The 27,151-nt window shown below is 36.6% G+C and overlaps 1 protein-coding gene across 1 annotated transcript in view; it reads right to left on the bottom strand.

The window, feature by feature from the left end:
- Nucleotides 1-23,956, bottom strand: part of PJA2 (praja ring finger ubiquitin ligase 2) — a 69,327-nt gene extending 45,371 nt beyond the window's left edge. The window contains exons 1-4 of the mRNA XM_046666624.1: nt 23,810-23,956; nt 4,212-4,329; nt 2,710-2,910; nt 221-1,271 (exon numbers count right to left, since the gene is read on the bottom strand). Of these exons, the coding sequence (XP_046522580.1) occupies nt 221-1,271; nt 2,710-2,910; nt 4,212-4,242 (1,283 nt within the window). The 5' untranslated portion in view covers nt 4,243-4,329; nt 23,810-23,956. The remainder of the gene's footprint in view (nt 1-220; nt 1,272-2,709; nt 2,911-4,211; nt 4,330-23,809) is intronic.
- Nucleotides 23,957-27,151: the final 3,195 nt, after the last annotated feature.

Raw genomic sequence — 27,151 nt, 5'->3', positions numbered from 1 at the left:
AATTTCTGTAAATTCCTGAAATGCCTCAAAGAAAGTTTTTGTGAAAAATTAACCAGTTGTTTGCATATATGGTTAGTACTTGGTAAATAAGAATATTTGATAAGTCAAAATATCTAATTCCCTGACCATGTCAGAGAGTTCATCCATCAAACATCATGGTACTAGAAATAAACCACTTTGTTCACCACACAACCTGACAAAGCACTGCATGAAAACTTACCTATCTTCATCTTTGTCATATAGTTGGTAATAATCTCCACAGCCATTCCAAAAGGTGTTATCCACAACTTCTTGCCTTCCTGCTATGGCTCCACTTTCTGGTGTTACTTGGTTATTTTCTGTTTCCCTCTGTGTAACCCTTGAGTAAGGTGGATCCAAGAACATACAGTCATGTTCTCCATCGTAGTCATCACATTTTATTAAGAGGTCATCTGAGCCGTTTTCCTCAACTTCCAAAGCCTCCCTCCACCTCTGAACACTTCTTTGCTTAGCCTCATGCCTATTAAAACCTGTTTCTTGGTCCACATGACTTGAACTTATCAGTTTTCTAACTTTGGGCCTCACTACCTGTTCAGGAGAACTTCCCCTGTTCTTGTCCCTATCACTAGTATTTTGTTCACTGCAAATATGCCCCGGAGCACAGGCTGAATCTTCAGTTGAATTTTCTTTCTGTCTCTCCTGGCTAGTATTATTTTGTTGTTTCTTTCTAACAACTTCATCTTCAGAAGAAGACCTCTGAAATTCCTGATTGTTCTGACTGACAAACTCAGTATCACCAGAACTTTTCACTAAAGGTGCTGAATCTAACTCTTCAAACTCATCTCTTACTTCACAGTTAAAAGAGGGAACTGGCAGGGAAAGACCAGTATATGCCTCTACCTCTCCATTTTCCAACTCAAATATTGTATTGCCCAATGCTTCCTGATATCTACCACCTTCTACAACTTCTGCAGAAAGCTGAAGACGGTCATTATCCTCTCCATGTCTGCCATCTGGATCATAAGAGTCAGTATGAACCAATGCAATTCCATTTTGGACACTTGAAGCATTACAAGCTCCTGAAGTATATTCTCCCTCAGAGTGATTATGAAGATTCGTACTGCTTCCTAAGGCCTCTCTGCCTTCCTCGCTATGATGTACTGCAGCAAAGGATGGACTGCTCTCAATGGTTTGATTCAATGCCGTATCACAAATGGGAACTTCTGTTTCACTTTTTTCAAATAAAGGGTTGTTGGGTAAAGATGAATGAATTTGATCCACTGGACTGGAACCTTCATAGAGAACAAAAGAAACATATTTGGAGGGATTAATTTAGATAAAATTTTATTTAACAATGATTATTTAAGTAGAATCATACCAAGTATTACCTACTTGAGAGTCTGAGTGAATTTCTTGGACAGCTCCTTCTGTGCTCCCCAACTTAACTGGGAGGGCAGATTGGCCACTCATGAGTTCATTTATGCCATTGTGTAGCCTCTCAATATCCTCTCCCCTGGATGTCTTCTACAGGTTTCTTTCAACTAAATCCTAATATCTAAAATATTCCATAAAATACACTAAAAGGAGAGGCTAATGAGAGACTGCACAATGAGAGGCATAAGTGAAATCACAGGGTAACCAATCTGCTCTCCCAATTGTTGGGGTGTGCAATTCAAACTTAACTTCTTTTACCCCATGGAGGTAAAAAAAACTTCAAAAGTACTTCTGAGAGACATAAGAACAGGTTACAGAGCTAACAGAAATGAGACTTTATTGCGTTTAATGTCAATTCAGAAGATTATATATCAGTGTCTAGATAAATATTAGATTTCTATCCCCAAAATGGATTGTTGTAATACATCTACAATAGTGAGTTAACTTTAGATATGTTATAGCCATAAACGAAAAAGTACATTGATTCTCTTTGCCATAGTTTGTCAAAACCTGAGACAAGAGTAAAATCATATCTATTCTATAAATTACTTTAAGCACGACTACCTTTTATCACTACTAATATAATAAAAAGTGAAGACATTCGAGATTTGTTGAAACAAAAATTTATAGATTCTAATTGAAAAGCAATCTTGTCACATAACAAAAAGACTTCCTTAACAGAATGATCTTAGCTAATAATTCAGATTCTTGTATATAAATGACAGTAAAAATAATCTAGAATTATCAAGTTTGCTCAAGAGAAGAGGAAGTTGTCCAAAAATGTGTAATTATAGTACATAGATAACTACAAATACTTTTCCAAACCACTGAATAATGAAGAAATTTTAACTGACTAAGCATTACTTAATATTTCTATTTTATAAAGTGATTTTAAAAAATCAAACCAGCCAAGCTGAATTATTTAGAAATACAATTAAAACAACCACAAAAAGCTATTTAAATGTAATAGGTATGGAAAAATACACTCAGTTCACATTAAAAAAATTTTTTTTGATTGAAAGATGAAGATTTCCTCTGGTTGAAGGATGTAACAATGTAATCACCACCATGTCAGAGTGGTTATATTTTAACGACAGGCCATATTCTATTTTCTTCTATGTTTAAATGTATATACTATTAATATTAAATTCAATAAAAATTTCAAAATAGAATTTCTTGATAGGAAATGTACAGCATTTATACCCACAGACACACAAAAAACTCACAATTTCAAATATTATAAGATCAATTCCTACATGCTTATTAATAACTCTTAAATAATTTCATGTTGCATACCTGACGAATTTTCCTTTGGAACATCATCTAGTTCCAACACTTCATAGTCATCACCAGCCCGACCTAAGCTTCTTTCATGTCTGGTCATACATGGTTTAAAACTGACATATGCATGTCTTCTTCCATATCTCCTGCCTGTGATTGTCTGATATCCTCCTGCTGGTTTGGGCCAGGCAGCCTTGCTGGATTCTTGATCCATTGCTGAAAAACAATGTTAAAAATAAAAGAGGTACAGCATTGACCTTTATTCTGGTGGACCAATATGGGTATTGTTTCAACATACATGCTATTATTTGCCAAATCATATGTTACTGAACATCAACTGCACCTTACTAGCACTATAAGACATATTTCAAAAATTAACATGAAATACTATGTTATGAGGGTTATGTGGCCTTTCTACTCCAAAAATTATCTTTGAAAGATTGGTTTCTTTAAGGTATTTCAGATTTTTATAATGTAACCTACCAAGAAAGATATTTCATATGCTAATTTATTATCTGCAAAAGCTCATTAAGGATTGGAGAATGATCCTCCAAATTATCTAAGTAAAGTACCTTACATACAAGTGCTCAATACATATTCATTGAATGAATTACCAGCACATGACAAGATGGTTTCAATTACATTAAGAGTGAATATATTCCTGTCAAAAGTTAACAGGTAACTTTTAAAAATGGAACCTATGCAAAGAACCAATGGACCCCAAAAAATATAGCCCAAAGATTAGGGTCAGATAAAATTTTCCAAACAAAAATAGTGATGAGCCAAGTCAAACATCACCAATGGTATACATCATGGTAAGAAAAGCCCTCAACATTTGAACAACTTGAATACTAAGTTCTGATGACTGAGAGGTACACAGTACCTTCTTTTACTTAGTAGGACATTATTTTAAATATATATTAAGTTTGCTCAGTCAATTAGATTTTACATATACTATGCAGGAACTAAACAAAATATTTTCTGACAGTACATGGAATAGTTAATAAATGGAACAGTTACATACTTTTAATTGCATTAAAATAAGAAATATATTTGCTTCCAAGTGTGCAAGAAAAACAAACACGTATTTATAATATACAATACCAATAACAATACATTGTTACTTAATCCTCTCAACAACCTGATGAGGTGGACACCGTATTTTACTTTAAAGGTCAAAAATTTAAGGGTAAAAGTAAGTATTTAAGTAACTTAACTTGTCAAATAATCCAACAGTATGACTCCAGAACTAGTGCCCTTAACAAATCCTCCAAAGGAATAGTCTCCAAAGTGAAAAGCACAACAGAAGAAAAGGGGCTGTCCAAAAATATAAGAATTTCTATTTATGCTCATTTTCATATCGAAAATTAGAAATTAAGCTTTACAAATATTCAATATATGGATTGAAACTGGCCTTGACTAAGACCATGATCACATGTCATGTATGGTACTCAAGGTATCTGGAGGGAAAAATACCAAGTTGTCAAGATAGAGGAATTGAAAGACACCTTGCTTACCTGCTGGCTCTTTTTCAGTATACTGTGACATATATGGCAGTTTTCGTGTGCCTAGTTCAGTGTAATTATGAATGTGATTTAGTTTTTACTCACACAATGGATAAACTGCAGAAGATTCCTACAAAGAAACAATGGATTAAACAAAATATTGATAATACAAGCACAAAACAAAAACGACAAAACTAATATTCCTCCTCCTCCTAGTGAGGCTCTTTGTTAGCCCTATAATAATGTAGCTAAATACAATCTGATCTGACAAGTCAATCAAAAAACCTCAAAACAATCAAGATGGGTATTAGAAAACAGATTTACATTTCTTCTTTGAAAAACCTTGTTGGAAGTATGCATCATCCTTAAGATTGATAATGACAACAACACACATAATTTTTAAGTAAATAAGCAAATATAGTGGGAGAAGTGCTTACTGGGGTACATGACCAAACTCCTTGGAAGTCGACTACACTATGCTATCTTGGCTTCTCCAACAAGCTATAGTTACTTTAGCCCTGGCATTGTTAAAAGAAGTTAACCCCAAGAATACAAACATCATTTTAAAAAGGTATAATGGCTTATGACAATTAATAACTAATTAATAAATGTAAATAATGATATACTTATTCTTTACAATAGTCAATTGATCATTCACATACTTGAATCCCAAATAAGAACCTATTCTAAATTAGAAAAACTAAAATTTACCATATAACAAATATAGAAAGGTTTTCCTCCATTTTGAAATTAATCTATTTATTTACTATTTCAAAAGTTGCAACTTGTGCTTTTTTTAAAGTTTGGTAAAGGCTTTGGTGGTACTGTACTTAAACACCTTATTTACTTAAACATCTGAGCTATTGCTAATTGCCTATCACTAACTCAAATGTATTAGAAGATGACAGTTCTGCAAATGAGTTTAACTGTTTATGTTATCTGTTTAGCCATGGATAGCTATATATTAACGTATTAAGTGTACATACACAATCCCTCATATAAACTATAAATTCAGCAACAGGTTGTGCTCTTCTAATATATCTGAATCCAGTGAGATTGTTAGCAATAGGAAAAGGGTAAAAGAATATCAAACACCTAATTCTTAACATACTGGCAAAAGCACGAGCTCTAATTAATACTGCTTTAATAATAAGAAAATTAATCTGAAATAACTTGAATCTTCACAGATTCACAGCACAGACATGACAATCTTAAAGGACGACCATAGATTTAAGCTCAGGAGTATTTTATCCAAAGTCTTTTCTTTGGAATAAGGTTTATTCTACCACGTTTCAGGCACTATTTTTAGTGTTGAGGATACAACAATGAACAAAATGGACAAATATTCCTGCCCTCCTAAAATTACAGTACGGTGTGTAGACACTAAACAAAACAAGTAATAAATAAATATGTTACATAATACATACTACACAGCAAAAGGTGGCAGAGAATAAAGAGTTGCTCGGGTGTGCAACTTAAAACAGGGAGGTTAGGGAAGGCCTCACTGAGAAGAGGTCATTTGAGCAAACACCTGCGAGAGAGGGAGCCATGTGTAAATGTGGAGAAAGGAAATTCAAAGCAGAATAAACAGACAATCCTGAGGTAAGAACTTCCAGAAGTCATCACAGCAAGAAGTCTAGGATGCAATGAGCAAGAGAGAAAGTAACAGATAAGGTCAGAAAATTAATTAGGGAGTGGAGGAGTGAGCTGGAACAGATCACATAAGCCTTTAAAGGATAATGCAAGAAATGTAGGTTTTATTCTGAGTGAGATGGAAACCACTCAAGAGTTCTAAGCAGAGAAGAGATATTATCTAACTTCTGTTTTAATAGGAACATTCGGGCTACTGTTTTGAATAGACTGAAGGGGAACAAGGTCAAAGGCAGGGAGCCCCGTTAAAAAGCTATTGAAATAATACCGGCAAGACATCACAGTAGTTTACACCAGGGTAAAAACAGAGGTGGTGAGAAACGGTCAGATTCTGGATATATTATGAAGGTAGAGCCAAGAAAATTTTCTGATACAGGTTATAAAAGAAGGTAAGGAGCTGAAGTGGACTCCGAGGTTTATAACCTGGGCAACTGGAAAAACAGAGTTGCCATTAACTGATATAGGAAAATCTGCAGAAGACAGAGAAAATACCTTGAGTTTAGTTTTGGATGTGTTAAATTTGAGATATCTATTAGACTTTCAAGTAGAAGTGTTAAATAGGAACCTGACGTTGACTGGAGAATTCTGAGCTGCTAGTATAATTTGGGAATTATCAGTATATATAGATAATATTCAAAAAGGCAAGAACTTGGACAAGACATCTAAGTGTAGCTGAAGAAGGAAAGAAGCTCAAGGACTGAGCCTTGAGATGATCCAACATTACGAGGCCGGGGAGGGGCTGGCCCCGTGGCCTAGTGATTAAGTTCAGCGCACTCTGCTTTATGGCCTGGGTTCATGGGTTTGGTTCCCGGGCACAGGCCTACACCACTTGTCTGCCATGCTCTGGTGGCGACCCACATATAAAGTAGAGGAAGACTGGCACAGATGTTTGCTCAGGGTTAACCTTCCTCAAGCAAAAAAAGAGGAAGATTGACAACAGATGTTAGCTCAGGGCTAATCTTTCTCAGTGGGGGAAAAAAAAAGTCCAGGGCAAAAGAAGTACCAGAAAAACTGACAGAGGCCAGTGAGAGAAAAGAAAAATCTAGGCGTGTGGATGCCAAATGAAGAAAGTGCTTCAAAAAGAACTGATCCATTGTGCCAAATGCTGCTAAAAGGTAAGGTATGATGAGGCTCTATAACTGGTCACTGGGCTTAGTAACATGGAGGATACCGGAGATCCTGGCAAGAGCACCTTTGATAGAATGGTGGGTGTAAAAGCATGATTAGAATGCTGTTAAAAGACAGTGAGAGGAAAGGAACTGGAACCAGTACAGAAATCATGAAAATCACCCTGCTTCTCAATCATATTTTTCTTTAATATGATTCCACTTTCTTCTTAAAACTATTCTTTTTGGAGCCATCCAAATTCCTGATCTAAATTCAGTCTACTTGTTTTCAGAGTCTCTAAACTTTTCTTTCTTATTTCCACTCTATGGAATGGTAGATTTCATCCACTTTTACTTCTAGCCTTCTAGTATTCTCTGTAATAATCTTTTTAATTTCTTGCACTTTCTTGTTCTCTGTTTTTTGTTTTTGCTGAGAAAGATTCGCCCTGAGCTAACATCTGAAGCCAATCTCCCTCCTTTTTTTTTTTTGCTTGAGAAAGATTAGCCCTGACCTAACATTTGTGCCAATCTCCCTCTATTTTGTATGTGGGTCACCACCACTGCATGGCTGATGAGTGGTATAGGTCTGTGCCCAGGACCCAAACCTGTGAACCCAGGCCACCGAAGCAGAGCGCACGAACTTAACTACTACCCCACAGGGCCAGCCCCTCTTGCTCTCTGCTTTTTAAATTATTATTATTTTCAATAGTGGTTCTTGTCTTATGAATAAAATGTAAACTAGAATATCTCTGTAGATACTAATTATCTCTATTTCATCTGAGGCCAGCTATAGTCAAGTGTCTACAACAGCATTCTCTCATTCCTATCTCTGAACTATAAGAAAAAAAAAAAGGGAGAACAGGGAGGAAAGAGGATGAATAAAAAGAAATAAAGACCACAGATGTATGTCAAGAGTAAAACGATTAATTCATCAGTCCCAAATTTATATCTAAAATGAACTGGAAACATTCAGTCTCTGAGTTTTCTCTAAAGAGATGCTTCCTTTGCTGAATTAATCTCTTGCTCCTTGTACTATTAACCTAATAAATAACATGACTCCTCTCTTCTTGTAACAATTATTTATTTCAAATGCTTTGAAGTTTTTACATGCTTCTTACAAATTATTTTAAAAAACTACACAAATGTGTTGCTAAGAATTAAAGGAATGAATCAGGGAAGTATTAATTCTAGATATTCCACTTATTAACCTAGAAGTCATCACTTTATCATTTTAACTAGGATAGTATGCCAGTGGCTCTAGACAAGCAATAGAAATAACCTTCAAAAGAATACAAGGAAAAGCATAGGAGAGAAAAAAGCAAGGAAAAGAATTTAAAGACTGGTGAATTTAAAGACAAAGGCCTTGTTTTATTTTGATTTGAATGCACTGTGTCTATTGCATGCACTATGTCTAGGATATTGTTTAAGATAGTATGTTGCTGAATGAACAGATGAATGAATGAATGACAAGTCTGTACTTCTTCTCTGATGGAAATGCAGAAATATAATGAGAAGAGAGGGCTAAGGTACACTTGGGTACACTTGGGTATACCGGCAGTCAAACTCCAACTCTGATACTTAGGCAAGTTAAATGAAAGCCAGTGGTAGAAGAAGTAATTTAAAAAAATAAAAATCTAAATAGTAATGAATGCAGAAGTCTTAAGCAAACAGAATAACGAGTGCTCATATACCTAAATGAGTACAATATACACTGAAGTTGGTACATAGGAGGCCTACATATTGAATTGCCTTCAGTATTGTCATACTTCTCCTACTCCACTGAGTAGTAAACTAATGACGAGGCTTGTATAATATTTAAAAATAACACATTATTATTTCTGCAATGTAGCTTATTCACTTCAGTAACATCACCATACCTCTATTAGAATAATGTGGTGATTTTAACATCTCTCCACAAATCTTTGATACTTCTCCCTTCAAAAAGTGAAGCCTAATTTGCTACCCTTAAATGTGGGCTGTACTCAGTGACTTGTTTCTAATGAAGACAATGTGACATAAGTGACAGTGTGTGATGTACAAGACTAGGGCATGAAAGGCATTATGGCTTCCTCCTTGCTCTCTCTCTACAGCATGAGATCACTTAAGTAGTGCTATGGATAAGTCTGCGTGATAAGGAGAAACTGAGGTCTTCTGGCAACAGCCATGTGAATGAACCACCTAGGAAGCAGATCCTTCAGGTCCAATCAAGACTTCAGAGGACTGCAGTCCGAGTTTACATCTTGACTGCAACCTCATGAGAAACCCTGAGCCAAAACCACCCCTCCAGGCTGCTCCTGAATTTGTGATGCACAGAAGCTCTGAGATAATAAATGTTTCAAGCTGCCACATCTATTGCAGCATAAAAAATTATCCTGCAATAGATAACAAATACAAATAATTTAGATTACATGTACTTAGATACTCGATTTTCTTATATTTCCACCTAATACGAGAACAAAGATTTTCTAATACCATGTCACGAAAATACATTTTTTCCCTTTAAAAGATCTACTTATTCCCAGCATGGAAAGTGCCATGTTCGAGCTGACAGTATTAAAATGAATTATACTGGTCTTTTGCTTGTTAACAATGTCAGAACTGCTGCTTAGTTCCACACTCCACCTATCACCTACTAGATACTCATTAAATAGCTACTGGATCAGGAACACTTACTTTTAGAATTTAAATCTGATTTAAACAACGTTTTAGGGAGAGGGAGAGAGAAATCAGTTGAACTTCTAGAAGAAGAGTTTCAACTGAATCCTTCAATCTATACCCCTGTGACCCATCTGCTGGGAGCCAGAAATAACTCATTTTAAAAAACTGAGGTATAGGGGCTGGCCCTGTGGCCGAGTGGTTAAGTTCGCGCGCTCCGCTGTAGGCGGCCCAGTGTTTCGTTAGTTCGAATCCTGGGCGCGGACATGGCACTGCTCATCAGACCACGCTGAGGCAGCGTCCCACATGCCACAACTAGAAGAACCCACAACGAAGAATACACAACTATGTACCGGGGGGGGGGGGGCTTTGGGGAGAAAAAGGAAAAAATAAAATCTTTAAAAAAAAAAAGAAAACTGAGGTATAATTGACACATAACATCAGTTTCAGGTGTATAACATGATGATTCAATATTTGCATATACTGCAAAATGATCACAACAATAAGTCTAGTTAACATCCATCACCACACACAGTTATAAAACTTTTTTTCTTGCGATAAGAACTTTCAAGATCTATTCTCATCGCAACTTTCAAATATGCAATATAGTATTAACTACAGCCACCATCTTATACATTACATCCCCATGACTTATTCTAGAACTGGAATTTTGTACCTTTTGACCCCCTCCACCCATTCTGCCCAGCCCTGACCTCCAACTCTGGCAACCACCAATCTGTTCTCTATATCTATGAGTCTGATTTTTGTTTTTTGGGGTTTTTTTAGATTCCACATATAAGTGAGATTGTATGGTATTTGTCTTTGTCTGACTTATTTCACTTAGCACAATGCCCTCAGGGTCCATCTATGTTGTTGCAAATGGCAAGCTTTCATTCTTTTTTATGGCTGAATACTATTCCATTGTATCTATATATATGCCATATTTTCTTTATCCACTTACCCATCAATGGACACTTAAGTTGTTGGCTTTTGTAAATAATGCTGCAATGAACATGGCAAGGTACGTATATCTTTTTGAGTTGGTGTTTGTGTTTTCTTCAGATAAATACCCAGAAGTGGAATTGCTGGAACATAGGGTGGTTCTATTTTTTATTTTTTAGGCAACCTCCACCTGTTTTCCATAGTGACTGCACCAATTTACATTCCCACCAACAGTGCACAAGAGTTCCCTTTCTCCTTATCTTTGCCAACATTTGTTATTTCTTGTCTATCTATTTTCCTTTTCTCTGCAATCATTTGTTGAAGAATTGTTTACATATAATAAAGTACAAAACTCTTTAGCATACATTATAGTTCAACAAATTTTCACATATGTATACATCTGAGTAACTATCACTCGATCCACATATAAAACACTACCATCATTTCAGAAGGTCTCTCTTGCTCCTTCCAACTCAACTCCTTTCAAGCCACAGACAATTACTTTCCTGACTTTTATTACCCCAGATTAGTCTTCCCTGTTTTAAACTTCATACAACTGATATCATACAGTGTGAACTCTTTTATAAACATCCTTATTCATGTTTTTTTACCTTTCTTGGATAGATATAATTTAGATTTACTGGGTGACAGTATATGGTTATGCTTAGCTCTAACAGTTACTGCCAGATTTCCAAAGTGACTAAAACAATTTACATTCCCACCAGCAATATATGAATATCAGTTGCTTCATATCCTTGGCAATACGTGATATTGTCGGTCTCTAATTTCTGCCATTCTGGTAGGAGTCTGATGGTGCCTCATTGTGACATTTCCCTGATGAGTAATAATGTCGAGCAGCTTTATCTATTCATATTGGCCATTTGGATATCTTCTTTTGTGAAGAACCTGTGCACTTTTTGGCATATTTTTAAAAGCTGGGTTGTCTTTTTCTTTTTGATTTGTAAGTTACTTATATTTTCTGGATACAAGTCTCTCACTAGATTTATTTATTTCAAATATATTCTTGCACTTTGTGGTTTGCCTTTTCTTTCTTGATGTCTTGATGAATAGAAATTCTTAACTTTAGGTAGTCTAGCTTATCTATATTATGTTCTATTTAAGAACATATTTTGTCTATGGTAATGAAGATATTCTCTTAGGTTTCCTTCTAGAAGCTTGATAATTTTTGCTTTGACACTTAAATCTATGATCCAACTCAAATAAACTTTTGAATATGGTATCAGTAAAAGTCAAGGCTCATTTCTTTAAATATGGATATCCAGTTTACCTAACACAATTCATTAAAAATACAAGATTTCTCTTAACTTCAGTGAAGTTTTTGTCATAAACCAAGAAACCACATATATGAAGGTCTGTTTCTAAACCATTGGTCTTTAAGTTTACCGTGTTCTAACACAACACTGTCTTGATTACTGTAACTCACAAGTCTTGACATGTGAGACATTTACCTTTTGATATAAACTTTGGAATCCATTTGACCAAAATAAAAAGTTCTGGGATTTTAATTGAGATTATATTGAACCTATAGCTCAACTTAGGGGAAACTCATATTTTAACAATATTGAGTTTCCTACTACATAAAGATGGAATACATTTAAGTATTTTAAAACATCTCTCAGCACTGTTTTGTAATTTTCAGGGTAGAAGTTTTGCCCAAGTTTTATTAGATTTATTCTTAGGTATCTCACATATTTTGATGTTATTCTAAATGTATTTTTCTAATTTTAATTTATACTTTTTTGGATGCTAGCATGCAACTTACAATTAATTTTTGCATATTGGCCTTTGATCCAGTCATCATGCTAAATTCACTTATTTTAATAGTTTGCTGGTGAACACATTTGTGTTTTACTTTTTACTTCCCAATTTGTATATTAATTTTATTTGCCTGAGGGCCCTGGTCAGGATGCCAGCAGAACATTAAATAGAAGGAGAAATACTGAACATGAAACAAAGTATTTCCTTTAGTATGACACTAAATCGTAGGGTTCTGTTGATACACTTTAGAAAATTAAAGATGTTTCTTTCTATTCCTAATTTGATGAGGATTTTTAATGCAAATGGATGTTTAATTTTGTCAAATGATTTCTTTGTATCTACAGACACAATCCTACGGGTTTTCTACACTGTTCTGTTAGGGAGAAGGATTACATTGATTAACTTTAAAACATTAAACCAATCTTGCATTCCTAGAACAAATCTGTGATATATTATCCTTTTTACATATCACTGGGCTATTTCCGTACTTATGTTCATAAGAAATGTTGGCCTACAATTTTCTCTTCTGTCATGTTTTTCTCAGGTTCCCCTATGAAGATTATGCTAAAATCATAAAATGTTTTGGGAAATGTTTCCTTTTTTTTTTTTTTTTTTTTTTTTTAACTCTCAGAGGAGTCTGTGTAAAACTGGCATTATATCTTACTTAAATGTTTGGAAGATTTACCAGTGAAGCAATCTGGGCTTGAGGTTTAATTTGTGGAAAAGTTTTTGATGAATTCAATTTGTTTGGTAAATATTGCACAACTTAAGAGTTTCCATTTCTTCACATATCAGTTTTGATAAATTGTGTTTTTCAAAGATTATGAACTTCATTCAAGTTAGTGAATGTATTAATATAAAGTTGTTCATAATTTTTGTATATTAACAACTTAATATCTATAGGATCTGTAGCGATGCCTCCTTTTTCAACCCTAGTATTGGTAATTTGTGTTTTCTCCAATTTTTTTCTTGAGCACTTCATTATAGGTTTATTATTTTAATAAAGTCCTCTCAACTGACTGTAGAACTTTTCTATTTCACTTATATCCACTTTTATCTTTACTATTTCCTTCTCTCTACTTTCTTTGGGGTTGATTTGTTGCTCCCTTTAGTTTCTAGCTTAGACTACTGATTTTCAACCCTTCTTCTTTACTAATATATGCTTACAAAGCTATAAAGTTCTCTCAAAGAACTGCTTCAGTTGCATTCCACAAGATCTGATGTAATACATTTGCTAAAAAGTATTTTCTGATTTCCACCATGACTTTGTTTTTTATTCATGGACTACTTAGAAATACCTTGCTTAATTTCCAAACATTTGGAGCCTTTCTAGTTATTTTTCTGAGTTGTAATTAATTCCACAGTGGTCAGAAAACATGCACTGTATAATTTCAATTCTTTGAAATTTGATGATAATTCTTTAAGGATTAGAATATTTTGGCAAATGTCCCACATGTACTTAAGAAAACAAAAAGCATAGTCTTCAGTTGTTAGATACAATATTCTACAAATGTCAGTTATGTTACATCCAGTTGATTAATCATATCATTTAAATTTTCTGTTCCGTTACTGATATTTTTATATAATTGTTCTATCAGTTACTTTAAACATATATTTAAAATCTCCAGCTATGACAGCATATCTGTCTTTCCTGATAGTTATATTAACTTCTATATTCAGAAGGTATATTCTTAGGTGAACACACACACGATTATTATGTCCTCTTGATGAACTGACCTACTTACTGTATTTTTCTCTTTATCTCATAATACTTATTGCCTTCTCTATTATGTACAATGTTAATATGGCTACATCAGCATTCTTTTGGTGAGTGTTTGCAGGTAATACTTATTCCATCTTTTTACTTTCATCTCGTCTGTAGGTGCCTTTACATTTAAAGTTTTCTTATAAACAGAATATAGTTGGGTCCTATTTATAAGGTCTAACAAGATTTTTATTTCCACTGTAGTGTTTATTCCATTTACATTTAACATAATTACCAATACAGATGGGTTTAAGTATCACCTTGCTATTATTTTCATTTTCCTCATCCGTTTTTTGTTCCTTTATTCTTCCTTTCTTGACATCATTAGTACTGCTCAAATTTTTTTCTACTATCCAATTTTATTTAATCCACCAGCTTGTTTGACATATTTTTTAGTATCACTCTTTTAGTGGTTTTCCTAGAAACTACAAAATGCATCCTCTCCATTTGCTGGATGTTATTTCCTAGAGGCTCTAGATAACTTAGCTTCCTCTAAAGAGGGTTTGAGTTTTCTTCTGCCAGGCAATTATATTTTAGGTAAAGACAAAGTGTGGGTTAGATGAGAGCATAGACTCTCTGAGAATTGCAGAAACGAAGTCGGCACCTACTCACAGGCTCTTATCCATGGATTTCTACTGGGTGCTGAAAAGATTTGGAACAGGCTGGGAGACTAAAGAGGGCATCTTTTACTGGTGGGATGGAGTGACTGTCAGTAAGGAAAAAGAATGAAATTTTACTTGAACCCTTCACCCCTACAGAAAAAAAGCCTTAAACCATTGAGAGGAGGGCAGCAGCAATCACTGTCATCCATTGTGGGTAGAGGATGGGTAAAAGAAAAAAGATCTTTATTCCTGGAGTAGGGTTAGGAAAGAGATCAAGGATTTCAAGAGATGGAAATGCAAATGCTAGAAATAAAATAAATCATATTAACAGTGATGGGCTCATCAAAAGACTAGTCAAGGAAAGTATAAATGAGCTTCAAGACAGAAAAAAGCATAAGTAAGCTGCAAGACATGAGAAATTACCCAAACTGAGATACAAAGTCATTAAGAAAAACAAAAAAGGGGGAGGGAAAAAAATCAGAACAGAGCCTCAAAGAACTCTGGCACTGTATCAAATGAACTACTATGTGTAACTGGAATACCAGAGAAGAGAGAGTAAATGATGCAGAAGAAATATCAGAAGAGAAAATGCTGAGAAACTTCCAAATAGATCTAAGAAATCAAACATAAATCTAAAAATCTCAGTGACCATCTACAAAAAGCAGGATAAATACAAAACACCCCCGACCAAAGACAAATCATATTCAACCTGCTATAAAAAACCCAATGATAAAGGAAACATCTTTGATGCAGAGAAATGAAGATAAGAATTACAACTGACTTCTTATCAGAAACTATGCAAGCCAAAAGACACAATGGCATTCTTTTATTCTTTTAAGTAATTATTCTTTTAAGTAACGTAAGAAATACACTGTGAACAAGGAATATTACACCCAGCAAAAGATTTTTCAAAAGAAAAGGTAATATAAAGCACTTTCAAGCCCATTCAAGACTTGGTTACCAAAAGACCCAAACTGCAAGAAATGTAATATGAAGTTCTGCAGGCAGAAAGAATAAAAGACACTAGATTCTACAAGAAAATGCAGAACTCTTAAAATAATTAAAGTGAAGGTAACTGTCAAATATATTTGTTTCTTATTTTCACTTACTTGAAAACACAACTGCGGAACGTAGCACTGTCTGACGGAACTTTGTGAGATGATGGAAACGTTCTTTATCTTACACAGTTCAATATGAAAGCTAAAAGCTACATGTGGCTATTAAGCACTTGAAAAATGGCTAGCATAACAGATGAAAATTAATTTGAACTTAATTTAATACTAACTACTCTAAATCCACAGTTAAGCAGTCACACTGGCTAGTGACTAATGTACTGGACAATGCAGTTCTAAAGCAAACACAGTAGCAAGGTCTTATAAATTGATGGCATATGTAAAAGTAAAATGTATGAAAGTAATAGCACATAAGATAGTACGGAAAAATTGGAAATATACTGTTGTAGAGCTCTGACATTATATAAAAAGTGGCATAACACTGCTTGAATATACACTGCAATTAAAGATATGTAATGTAAATTGTAGAGAAAACCAGTATAATTTTTTCAAAGAGGCAACATAAGTATAAGCAGTGAGCCAATAATGAAGATAAAAGGGACTCAAAATAGAGAACAGAGAGCAAATGGTTTAAACAGAAAACAACTACTAAGATGGTAGATTTACATCCACTACATCAATAATTACATTAAACATAAATGGTCTAAATATCTCATAAAAAAGACATATTGTCAGGATAAAAATGGTGGGTTGTCTACAGCAGACCAACTTTAAATACAAAGGCATAGACTGAAAGTAAAAAGATATACACATACTAATTGAAAGAAGGGTGGAGTGGTGATATTAATATTAGATAAAGTAGAACGCAGAAGACAAAATACTACCAGAGATAAAGAGAAATATTATATAATGATAAAAAAGTCAATGCAGGAGCCTGCTCAGTGGCACGGCAGTTAGGTTTGCACATTCCGCTTTAGCAGCCCAGGGTTCGCCAGTTTGGATCCTGCGTGTGGACCTATGCACTGCTTGTCAAGCCATGCTGTGGCAGGCACCCCACATATAATGCAGAGGAAGATAGGCATGGATCTTAGCTCAGGGCCAGGCTTCCTCAGCAAAAAGAGGAGGACTGGTGGTAGATGTTAGCTCAGGGCCAATTGTTCTCAAAAGAAAAAGAAAAAAAAAGTCAATGCACCAAGAAGACATAACAATCCTAAATATACATGCACCTAACAGAGGTTCAAAACATATGAAGTAAAAATAGTTAGAACAAAAAGGAGAAATACACAAATCCATAATTGTAGACTTCAATTCTTCTCACAGTGATCAACAAAACAAGCACACAAAACCTCAGTAAGAAAATAGAAAATCTAACAAGCCCTGTCAATCAACTTAGTCTGACAATTATAGAATATTTAACATAAAACTTAGAATTTAATATGAAATATAGAATTCATAGAAAATTCTACCCAAAAGCAGCATAATACATATTATTTTGAAGTGCACATGGAACGATTACCAAGACTGACTATATTCTGAGCCATAAAACAAACTTCAAAGAATTTCAAAGAAATTAAAAAAAAAATGTTATCTTGTCTATAACAAAATTAAACACAGAAATCAATTACAGGAACAGACAAGCAAAATCAACATAAAATTTGTGGGAATATCTAAAGTAATGCTTAGAAGGAAAAGAAGAAAAAGCCCTCAAATTAATGGCCTAAGCTTACAGCTAAGAGATAAGAACATAGAGAATCTAAACCCAAAGCATACAAAAAGAAATGGTAAAGAGTAGAAATCAATGAAATTGAAAACACACACACAAAAAGCAATAAAATAAAAATGTGGATCTTTGGGGGCCGGCCCAGTGGCGCAGCGGTTAAGTTCGCACATTCCGCTGCTCGGCGGCCCAGGGTTCGCTGGTTCAGATCCCGGGTGCGGACATGGCACTGCTTGGCAGCCATGCTGTGGTAGGCGTCCCACGTATAAACTAGAGGAAGATGGGCACGGATGTTAGCTCAGAGCCAGGCTTCCTCAGCAAAAAAAGAGGAGGACTGGCAGTAGTTAGCTCAGGGCTAATCTTCCTCAAAAAAAAAAAAAAAGGTGGATCTTTGGAGAAATTAATAAAATTGATAAACCTGGAAACAAACTAATAAAGACAAAAGACAGGATATATTGCCAATATCAGGAATGAAAGAAAAGACATCACTACAGATGCTACAGACACTAAAAGGATAATAAAGAAACAACTTTATGGTAATAAATAGATGAAATAAACAAATTTTTTGAAAGACACAACTACTAAAGCTCATATAGTGAGTAAAAGTGACTCATTTAGTCAGAGTGAAAGTTTTCAAAAAGAAAGAGATAACCATAATCATTCTATACCTATTAGTGTAATTGAATTTAACCTTTAAAACCTTTCAGCAAAGAAAACTCTAGGCCCAGATGGGTTAGCTTGCAAACTCTAACATTTACGAAATAAATACTAATCCTATGCAAAATTTTTCAGAAAATATAAGAGGAAGAAACACTTTCCAACTCTATGAGGCAAGCATTACCCTGATACAAAAAATTACATGAAAAGGCATCCTTCATGGCCATAGATACAAAAAAGTACTCAACAAAATATTATGAAATCCAATCCACTAATTTATGAAAATGACAATACATCATGACCAAGAGAGGTCTATCCAGAGAATGCAAGGTTGACTCAACATTTGGAAATAAATCAATGTAATTCATCTTATCAACAGACCAAAAAAGATAAACCATATGATCATCTCAACCAATACAGTAAAAACATCTGACCAAACTCAATGTCTACTAATCATAAAAACTCTCAGCAATCTAGGAACAAAATGGGAACATCCTTAACTTGATAAAGGGCCCTATTATACTTAATAATGAAGGACTGAAAGCTTTCCTCTTAAGACCAGGAATAAGAAAAGGATATTCACTCTCACCATTCCTGTTCAGCAACATATTGGAAGTCCTAGCCAGCGCAATAAAAAAAAAAAAAAGGAGGGAAAGGTGTACATACAAATTGAAAACAAGAGAAATAAAACTATTCTATATTTAAAAATGACATAACTATCTACATAGAAAACTCCCAAAGAATCTACAAAACTTAATCGAATAAGTGAATTTATGAAGGTTGCCAGATTCAAGGACAGTATGCAAAAGCCAACTGTATTTTTACATACAATCAATGAACAACTGGAAACTGAAATTTAAGAAAATTATCAATTACAATAGTATCAGAAGGGGCCGGGCCCTGTGGCTGAGTGGTTAAGTTCACGCGCTCTGCTTCAGCAGCCCAGGGTTTCACTGGTTCGGATCCTGGGTGCGGACATGGCACCACTCATCAGGCCACGCTGAGGTGGCATCCCACATGCCATAACTAGAAGGACCCACAACTAAAAAAAAAATATATATATATATATGTACACACACAACTATGTTATGTACTGGGGGGATCTGGTGAGAAAAAGCAGGAAAAAAAAAGAAGATTGGCAACAGTTTTTAGCTCAGGTGCCAATCTTTAAAAAAAAAAAGTATCAGAAGTGATGAAATATATATAAATCTAACAAAATATGAGCAACGATATCTTATGCTGAAACTACAAAACGCTAATGAAAGAAATCAAAGATCTAAACAAATGAAGATATCCTGTCTTCATTGATTGATTCAATATTAAAATGTCAGTTCTTCCCAAACTGATGCATTCAACACAATCTATATTAACATCCTCAACAGCACTTTTTGCAGAAACCAACAAGTCACTTCTAAAACATTTTCTGGAAAAGCAAAGGAACTAGAATAGCAGAATGATTCTGAAAAAGAATACAGTTGGAGGACTCTCATTATCTGATTTCAAGACTGATTATAAAGCAACAATAATCCTGACAATGTGGAATTGGCAAAACGACAATTACAAAGATCAAGAGGACAATCCAGAATAGACTCACATATATGGTTAACTGATTTTTGACTAAGTTTAATTCAATGGGGAAAGGGAAAGTGTTCCCAACAAATGGGGCTAGAACTGGGAAAATGAGCTTTGACCCTTATCTCACACCATAAATAAAAATTAATTCAAAATGGATGACATACCTTAACATAAAAGCCCAACATAAAACTTGTAGAAGAAAACATAAGAGGAAATCTGCACAACTTTGCATTGAGCAAACTTAGAACACAGAAACACAAACCATGGGAAAAAACTGACAAGTTGAATTTAACCAAAATTAGAAGTTCATCTATTTTAAAAAGTTAGGAAAACAAAAACCTAAGTCTCCAATTGCAATGTGTGTGCATGTGTTTTGTGGGTCAAAGGACTTGTATAAAAAAAAAATGTACAAAGAATTCTTACAACTCAATAAGGTAAACAACTCCATGTTTAAAAATGGGCAAAGATTTGAACAGATACTTCACAATGGAAGACATACAAACGACCCCCACAAACACATGAGCAAATTCATAGTGTCATTAAGCATGAGACAAATGCAAATTAAAATTACACTGTGATACTACTACACATCCACTAGAGGGGCTAAAATTAAAAAGACTGAAATAACCAAGTGTTGGTGAGGATGCAGAGCAACTAGAACTGTAAAATGGGAAATAGTTTGGCAGGTTTTTATATTTAAACATTCAGATACCATACAACCCAACAAGTCTATTTCTAACTATTTACCCAAGAGAAACGAAAACATAACATTCACACAAAAACTCATTAATGAATGTTCTTAGCAGCTTTATTAATAACAGTCCCAAACAGGAAACAATCCAAATATCCATCAATAGGAGAAATGGTCAACAAATTGTGGTAAATCAAAACCATGTAGTACTACACAGCAATAAAAAGTCATGAACCAGTTAAATACACAAAAACATGGATGATCCTCAAAAGCATCATGCTGAGAGAAAAAGCCAGATGCAAAAGAGTACATATTATACAAGTTCATTTATATGAAATCTAGAACAAATGAAAACAATTATACAGAGAAAAAGAGGACAAATGGTTTCCCAGGGTTGAGGGGAAAAATGTGACTTAGTGCTAAAAGGCAGAAGAGAATTTTTGGAGATGACAAAAATACTATATATCTTGATTATGGTAATGAAAATATTCTACTCTTGATTATGGTGGTGGTGACATCGGTGTACACATTTGTCAAAACACACTGAGCTGTATATTTTAAATATGTGTTTCACTGTATGTAAATTATCTCCAAGAAAGTTGATTCTTTAAAAAGGACCTCTAGGGGCAGCCTGGTGGCGCAATAGTTAAGTTCGCAAGTCCCACTTCAGTAGCCCGGGGTCTGCCAGTTCGGATCCAGGGGGTGGACATATGCACCACTTGTCCAGCCATGCTGTGGCAGGCGTCCCACATATAAAAAACTAGAGGAAGATGGGCATGGATGATAGCTCAGGGCCAATCTTCCTCACCAAAAAGAGGAGGATTGGTGGCAGATGTTAGCTCGGGGCTAATCTTCCTCAAAAAAAAGGAGCTCTCTTGGGAAAATATTAACCAGGCAACACTGGTGATGCCCTTATATAACCACTTAAAATATCAATAAAATTCAATACCAATTTATGGTTTTTTAAAATGTCGTCAGAAATGAAAAACAACACTGAAATCATCTTGGAATGCCAAGATTAGAAGAAAATATTTTAACCTGATATTCTCTATTTATCAGAAAGCTTCAGCAAACATCATAATTGATGCTAAAACATTAGAAGCGTTCCCCTTAAAGTCAGAAGCACACCACCAAGTTTTCAGCTATCACTGCTACTATTCAACATTATATAGGACATATAATAGCCAAAGCAATGAGGAAAACACCTAAGTTATAAAAACTGGAAAGCCACAAAATCGTGAATATTTTCAGATAACCATCAATTCAATAAAGTGATCAGACACGGTAAAGAGAAAAAATTCTAAAAGTTTTCCTATAACCAGAAAAGAGAGAGAAATGTTACTGAAAGTTTCCATTCACCAGAGCAATCAAATCATAAAATACCTAAGAATACTAAGAAGAAATGTCATACATATGGGGAAAAACTATAAAACTTTCCCTAAGAATACAAAGCAAGATGTGAATAAAATGGAGAGACAAACCATACATACATACATTTCTGAGGCAAGAGACTCAATATCATACAGGTCAGTTCACTCCAAATTAATCTAAAATTTCAATATAATCTCATTCAAAATACCAAAGGATTTTTATTTAATTTCCAAGTTGAGTCTAAAAGTTCATCTGGAGAAGAAATGCATAAGAAACAGTCAAGAATAATTCTGAAGAGAGTAATAAGGAAGGAGAAATGGTTATAAAATTTTAAATGTGCATACCCTTTAACCCAGCAACTCCATTTCTAGGAATCCGCACTCCAGAAATAATCACACATGCAAACAGAGGAAGTTTCCTGAACAGGCGACTCTTAGGATGAAGGCAGGACCAGATGGGGTAGTGAGACTTGCACTTTTTACCTTACATTCTTCCATACTGTTTGAATTTTTTAAATTTAGAAAGATTTATAGTTTGCAATTAAAAACTAATCAATAAATTAAAAAGTTAAGAAACTAATTAATTTAAATGTCTTTCAGTAAGGGAATGGTTAAATAAATTACAGCCCATTCAAACTAATGAAATATCACTTAGCCTTTAAAAAGTATTAGGGAGACTTTTATATAAAATAAGTAAATAATACAACTGAAGATGGCCAAAATATATAATTATGAGTGAAAAAAGCAAGTGATATATCAATATGTTTGATATCTCCCCCTGCTAAAAAAAACTTTACACAAATGTATATATGTTTAATAGTGCATTTAGAAAGATGCACAGTAAATTGTTAACTCTAGACACTGGAGCAGGACTGGGGATGAAAAGAAACGTTCACATTTTACCTAACAATCCTTTTTCGATACTGCTGAATTTTACTTCGAGCTTGCATGTCTGTAATTAATTTTTAAAAATTAAAGTTATTTCATATAAAAATAACGAATTCCAGAAGGCGATTACAAATTGAAAAAAAGTTGAAACATTTGTTATCCTCATGTTTGCGTACACACTCTTCAAATGATCTGTAGTCTTCAGCAAAGGTGACTGCCATTTTAAAGAAATTTAACTGACCAAATAGTTCACGCTAAAATAACAATATATTAAGCCTTTTAAAAAATCGTAAACTTCACGGAACCAGCAGACTCAAAGTAGTGCCTAAGCGTACGTAAAAAAATCATTTTTCATGCCTGGAGAGGGACGTCGCCTAGATTCTTCTTCCTCTCTGCAAAAAGACTATTTACCTCCTCCTCTTTTCTTCAACTTGATCTGAGCGGCTTTAAACTCACCATTTTGAATGTGCGCAAAATGATTAACAAGCAGTAATCTTAGGGAGGCCGAAACTGAAGCTGCATCTGCCAGAGGCGTGCTGTGACTTGACATGGCTAACGGGGAGCAGCAGTGATGGAAGGGGGCTAATATCTGGAGAAGAACGATTGCTAGGCTTTGGACAGGGTGTCTGCGTGCTCGAGCCTCGCTGACAATCGGGGAAAATGCAAACACAGCCAGCAGAGCGACGGCAACGGCAGGTTTTTCGGGGGAGGGGGGCGGCAGGCCTGTGGCGTACGATGCATCAGCTCTCTGCGGGGTGACTGGCGATGGGCAGAGGAGGCGGGTGTGAGGGGCTGGTGGGGACACGCTCTCATACAGTCGCGAGTGTGGGGAGAAAAGCAGCGGGGTCCTTGGCCACGGCACCAAGGACAGCAGAAGCAGCAGCAGGAAAAGGCGGCCGGTGGAGACCCCTGACACCAATCGATGCCCTCCACCGTGGGCTGCGGGCCCGGTGGCCACGGACACGAGCGAGGCCCCCGGTCCGGGCTGGACGGGGCCCAGGAGGCGAAGAAGGCCTCTCCGAGCCAGCCATCAACCCCACCCACCATGGCCGGCGCAGTGGGCCAGGGACAGGCCCGCTCCATCTCGAGGAGAGAAAATCAGAAGCGGAGGAGGTGACAGCAACAATTTCGTCGCCCGACCCTCACATTCCCAACATCAGAACAAGCCAGATTTAAAAAAAAAAAAAAAAATCCCCTCACCGAACTGTGCAGCGGCTCCGGAGCGAGAACAGCGCTCGATCCTCCACCCGCCACCACCGCCTTCTTCTCCGCCTCCGACTCCTCCCCCGCCGAACGCGCAGCGGCAGGCGGCGGCAGCGGCGGCGGCGACGGCGGCGGCGGCGGAAGCAGAGGCGGTGGCGGCGCGTCCCGCCCCTTGCGCCGCGGTACAGGCGAAAGGGGAGGGCAGGCAAGCCCCGCCCCCAAAACGGCGCCGACCAATAGACTTGAAGGACCTCTACAGGAAAAATCCACATGTCCAATCAAAACCTGAGGAGTGGGTTCACGTAAGTGGTTGGGACGTGGCAGAAAAAGGGAAAAATATTTGGACTGTCTTTACGGCCGGTTTCCCCCTCCTCGCTCAGGGAGGCTTCATCGATTGGTCGAAGAGCGGAAGGACGAGGCCACACTCCGCCCCGTCCCGGTGTGGGCCGGGCTCCTTTGCCTGCAGCACTGCGACGTTCGGGGAGGGGCCCGGGCGCCGTGCTGAGGCTGGAGCAGCACAGCCTTTTGTGGTTTGGGCTGGGAGAAAAGGGCGGGGTCTCAGGGAAAGGGAAGAGGGTGTGGAGAGCTAAGGGCAGGACTGGCGCAGCTAGACTTTTACAGAAATTCTAACAGCAGCAGCCCAAATGGAGGCATTAAAGTCAATCCTAATTCGACTGGAAACCTGGCTAACAAGGTTAAAGTCTCCTGGCATAAAGTTCAGTCCGTTGCAGTTCAGATATGGCTGGGACAAGAAAAAAAGAGCAGACGGAGGAACTGCACGTTTGCCCACCCTGATTCTGGTCGCTATATAGTGTCTTCTCCCCTTCCTCCCTACAGGCAGACCCTTGCCCGCCTCAGTTCTGATTGTATTGGGACGGGGGCGGGCTATGGGGAGACCTGCGTTTCCTCTTTATAGCCTTGGCCGGACCAGAGCCTTCCCGTTTGCGTCTTGAGGCTGATAGGTTGTCAAACCGGGAAGTAACAGCTCCCATCACATGCAACCAAAATAAATAAAACAGCTGTAGTCTCTGAACACTTTGCTTAATTTAAACCCGGGCAACAGTTTAGTTAATCATATCAGTGTTGCTAAATTCTTTCTTCATCCTGCACATGTCCTCTTTTTTCATCCGGAACGTGTACGCTTCTCTGATTACAGTCCTCTCCTCTTATCTTATTCCCCAAGCCCCTCCACTCCCTCCACACACACACCCAGTGCCCAGGATATATTTATTGCGTCCCCTCCCCCAAAAATTAAGAGCCCCACTTCTTCTGCTGTCTCTGGCAACTGCAAAATCGCCTGCCAGTAAGCGGAGACTAATTTTTTTTTCCTGCTGTTGATGAAAACAAATTATCCAAAATTTGCTGAAGAAACTTAGGTTATGAGAATTTGTTTTGTGAAATCTCTAAGTCGCAGTCTACCCCTGTAGAACATTTCTTACGAAGATACCATTTTCCGCTTGATATTTCTCTGCTTTGCACATGTTGTTCTAGATGCTGTGACTTTTTCATTCCGTCTCTCCCTCTTTGAAAGAGAATTCATATTTTAATCACATTTCCCTAATCTCCCTTTAAGATGTCGCATATTGATCCAATTAGATATACTAACCTGTTTGTTGTGGCAAGTTTCCCCAAATTTCAGTCTTTTTCATACCGTATCTGTGTATACTACTCACAGTATTATTATTTTCTTTAAATAAATGTCTTTTTCTTCTATTTCTTTTTTTTTAAAGATTTCATTTTTCCTTTTTCTCCCCAAGGCCCCCGGGTACGTAGTTGTGTGTTTTTAGTTGTGGGTCCTTCTAGTTGTGGCATGTGGGATGCTGCCTCAGCATAGCTTGACGAGCAGTTGCCAATGTGCACACCCAGAATCGGAACTGGCGAAACCCCCCAGCTGCCAAAGCGGAGCACAAGAACTTAACCACTGGGCCAAGGGGCCAGCCCCTCTTCTATTTCTTTTAGAGGGAAACTTTATAAAATCACTATAAATTAGAAACCTCTATCATCTATCCTAAGTAGAAAATAACTGTAAGAAAAGTGAACATAAAACAATGTTTTTAAATTCTGGCTGGAAACTATTGTCTACTAAAGTCTCTGAGTCTAGAGCCCATTTCCTGTTAAAAGGGGATGTTATGAGCATTGGACACATATTAATGACTAAGCATGCAAATAGCATTTTTGTCATGATGGAATCAAATGATAGAAAAATAGAACCAAGATAGGAATCACTTTCTCACCATGTGAGTCAGTTTTTGATTCTGCATGCATGTCCGAACTAAAGTCATTCAAGGCCTCGAAAGTGATCTGTGTTACTCTTTGGGAAACTGCTGTGGGGGCTTAAAGCATGTATTCTAGAATCAAACAGACCATATTCTTATATTAGCTCCTGCATTTATAGCTGTGTGCCTCTGGGTAATCTACATACCTCTCTGGGCTCAATTTCCAATTTAAATGTGGGGAAAGTAATAATGCCTATTCATGAGTTGTTGTGTAGATTAAATAACCTAATAAATGTAAAGCATATCATACGTAGCATGTGTAAGTGCTAAATACATATTAGCTTATGTATTGTATTATTAGGTGTCTCGAGAGATAATAATGTGTATTATTGACTTATATGCATTATTAATTTGATTCCAGAGGTAAGAAGCACTGCCTAAGGCAATGGTGAAGGTACCACATAGTGTAATGCAGTGGTTCTTAAAGAATGATTCCCAAACCAACAGCATCAGCATTCCTGGGAACTTTTGTAAAATGCAAATTCTCAAGTAGTTCTAGGGCCGGACGTGACTTGGAAACTCCAGGTGTGGAGGCCAGCAATCTGCATTTTAGCAGGCCTTCCAGGTGATAGTGATGCATGAAAGTCTGACAACCACAGATATAACAGGAGGAGGACTGGTCAAGGAGTGAGAGGGCTTGAATTCTAATCATAGCCTTAGAGGGACATCAGCAAAAATGGGGGCACAAGGACCTCTGAAAATTCTTTTCTCCACAAAAGCAATGAGAAAACCTGCAAAATTGTCAGAATCAACTTTTTCAGAACTCTGGAAATTAAGCAAAGACTTGTAACAATTCAGCATTTATTCAAGAAAAACAGCTGAATCTCAGTAAGAACAGCGAACTTGGTGATATTTTAACTGGCTCTAATCCAATATCCTCACCTCCAGCTCTGCTGAAGCACTGAAAAACAATGGCTCACAAGCATGGTAAAACCAGCAGCCTGGCAACCACCTGACAAGGCAGACAGGTTGGAGCTCCTTCAAAGCCTAATTCCAAGAGAATTATCATTATTTCACCTATCTGGTGGTTCCCTAGAAGATCTCACTTGCCAGGATGTCTTCA

Source organism: Equus quagga, chromosome 7 (assembly GCF_021613505.1).
Source record: "Equus quagga isolate Etosha38 chromosome 7, UCLA_HA_Equagga_1.0, whole genome shotgun sequence".
In the NCBI taxonomy this organism is placed as follows: Eukaryota; Metazoa; Chordata; class Mammalia; order Perissodactyla; family Equidae; genus Equus; species Equus quagga.
This window is presented reverse-complemented; position numbering and strand designations above follow the sequence as displayed.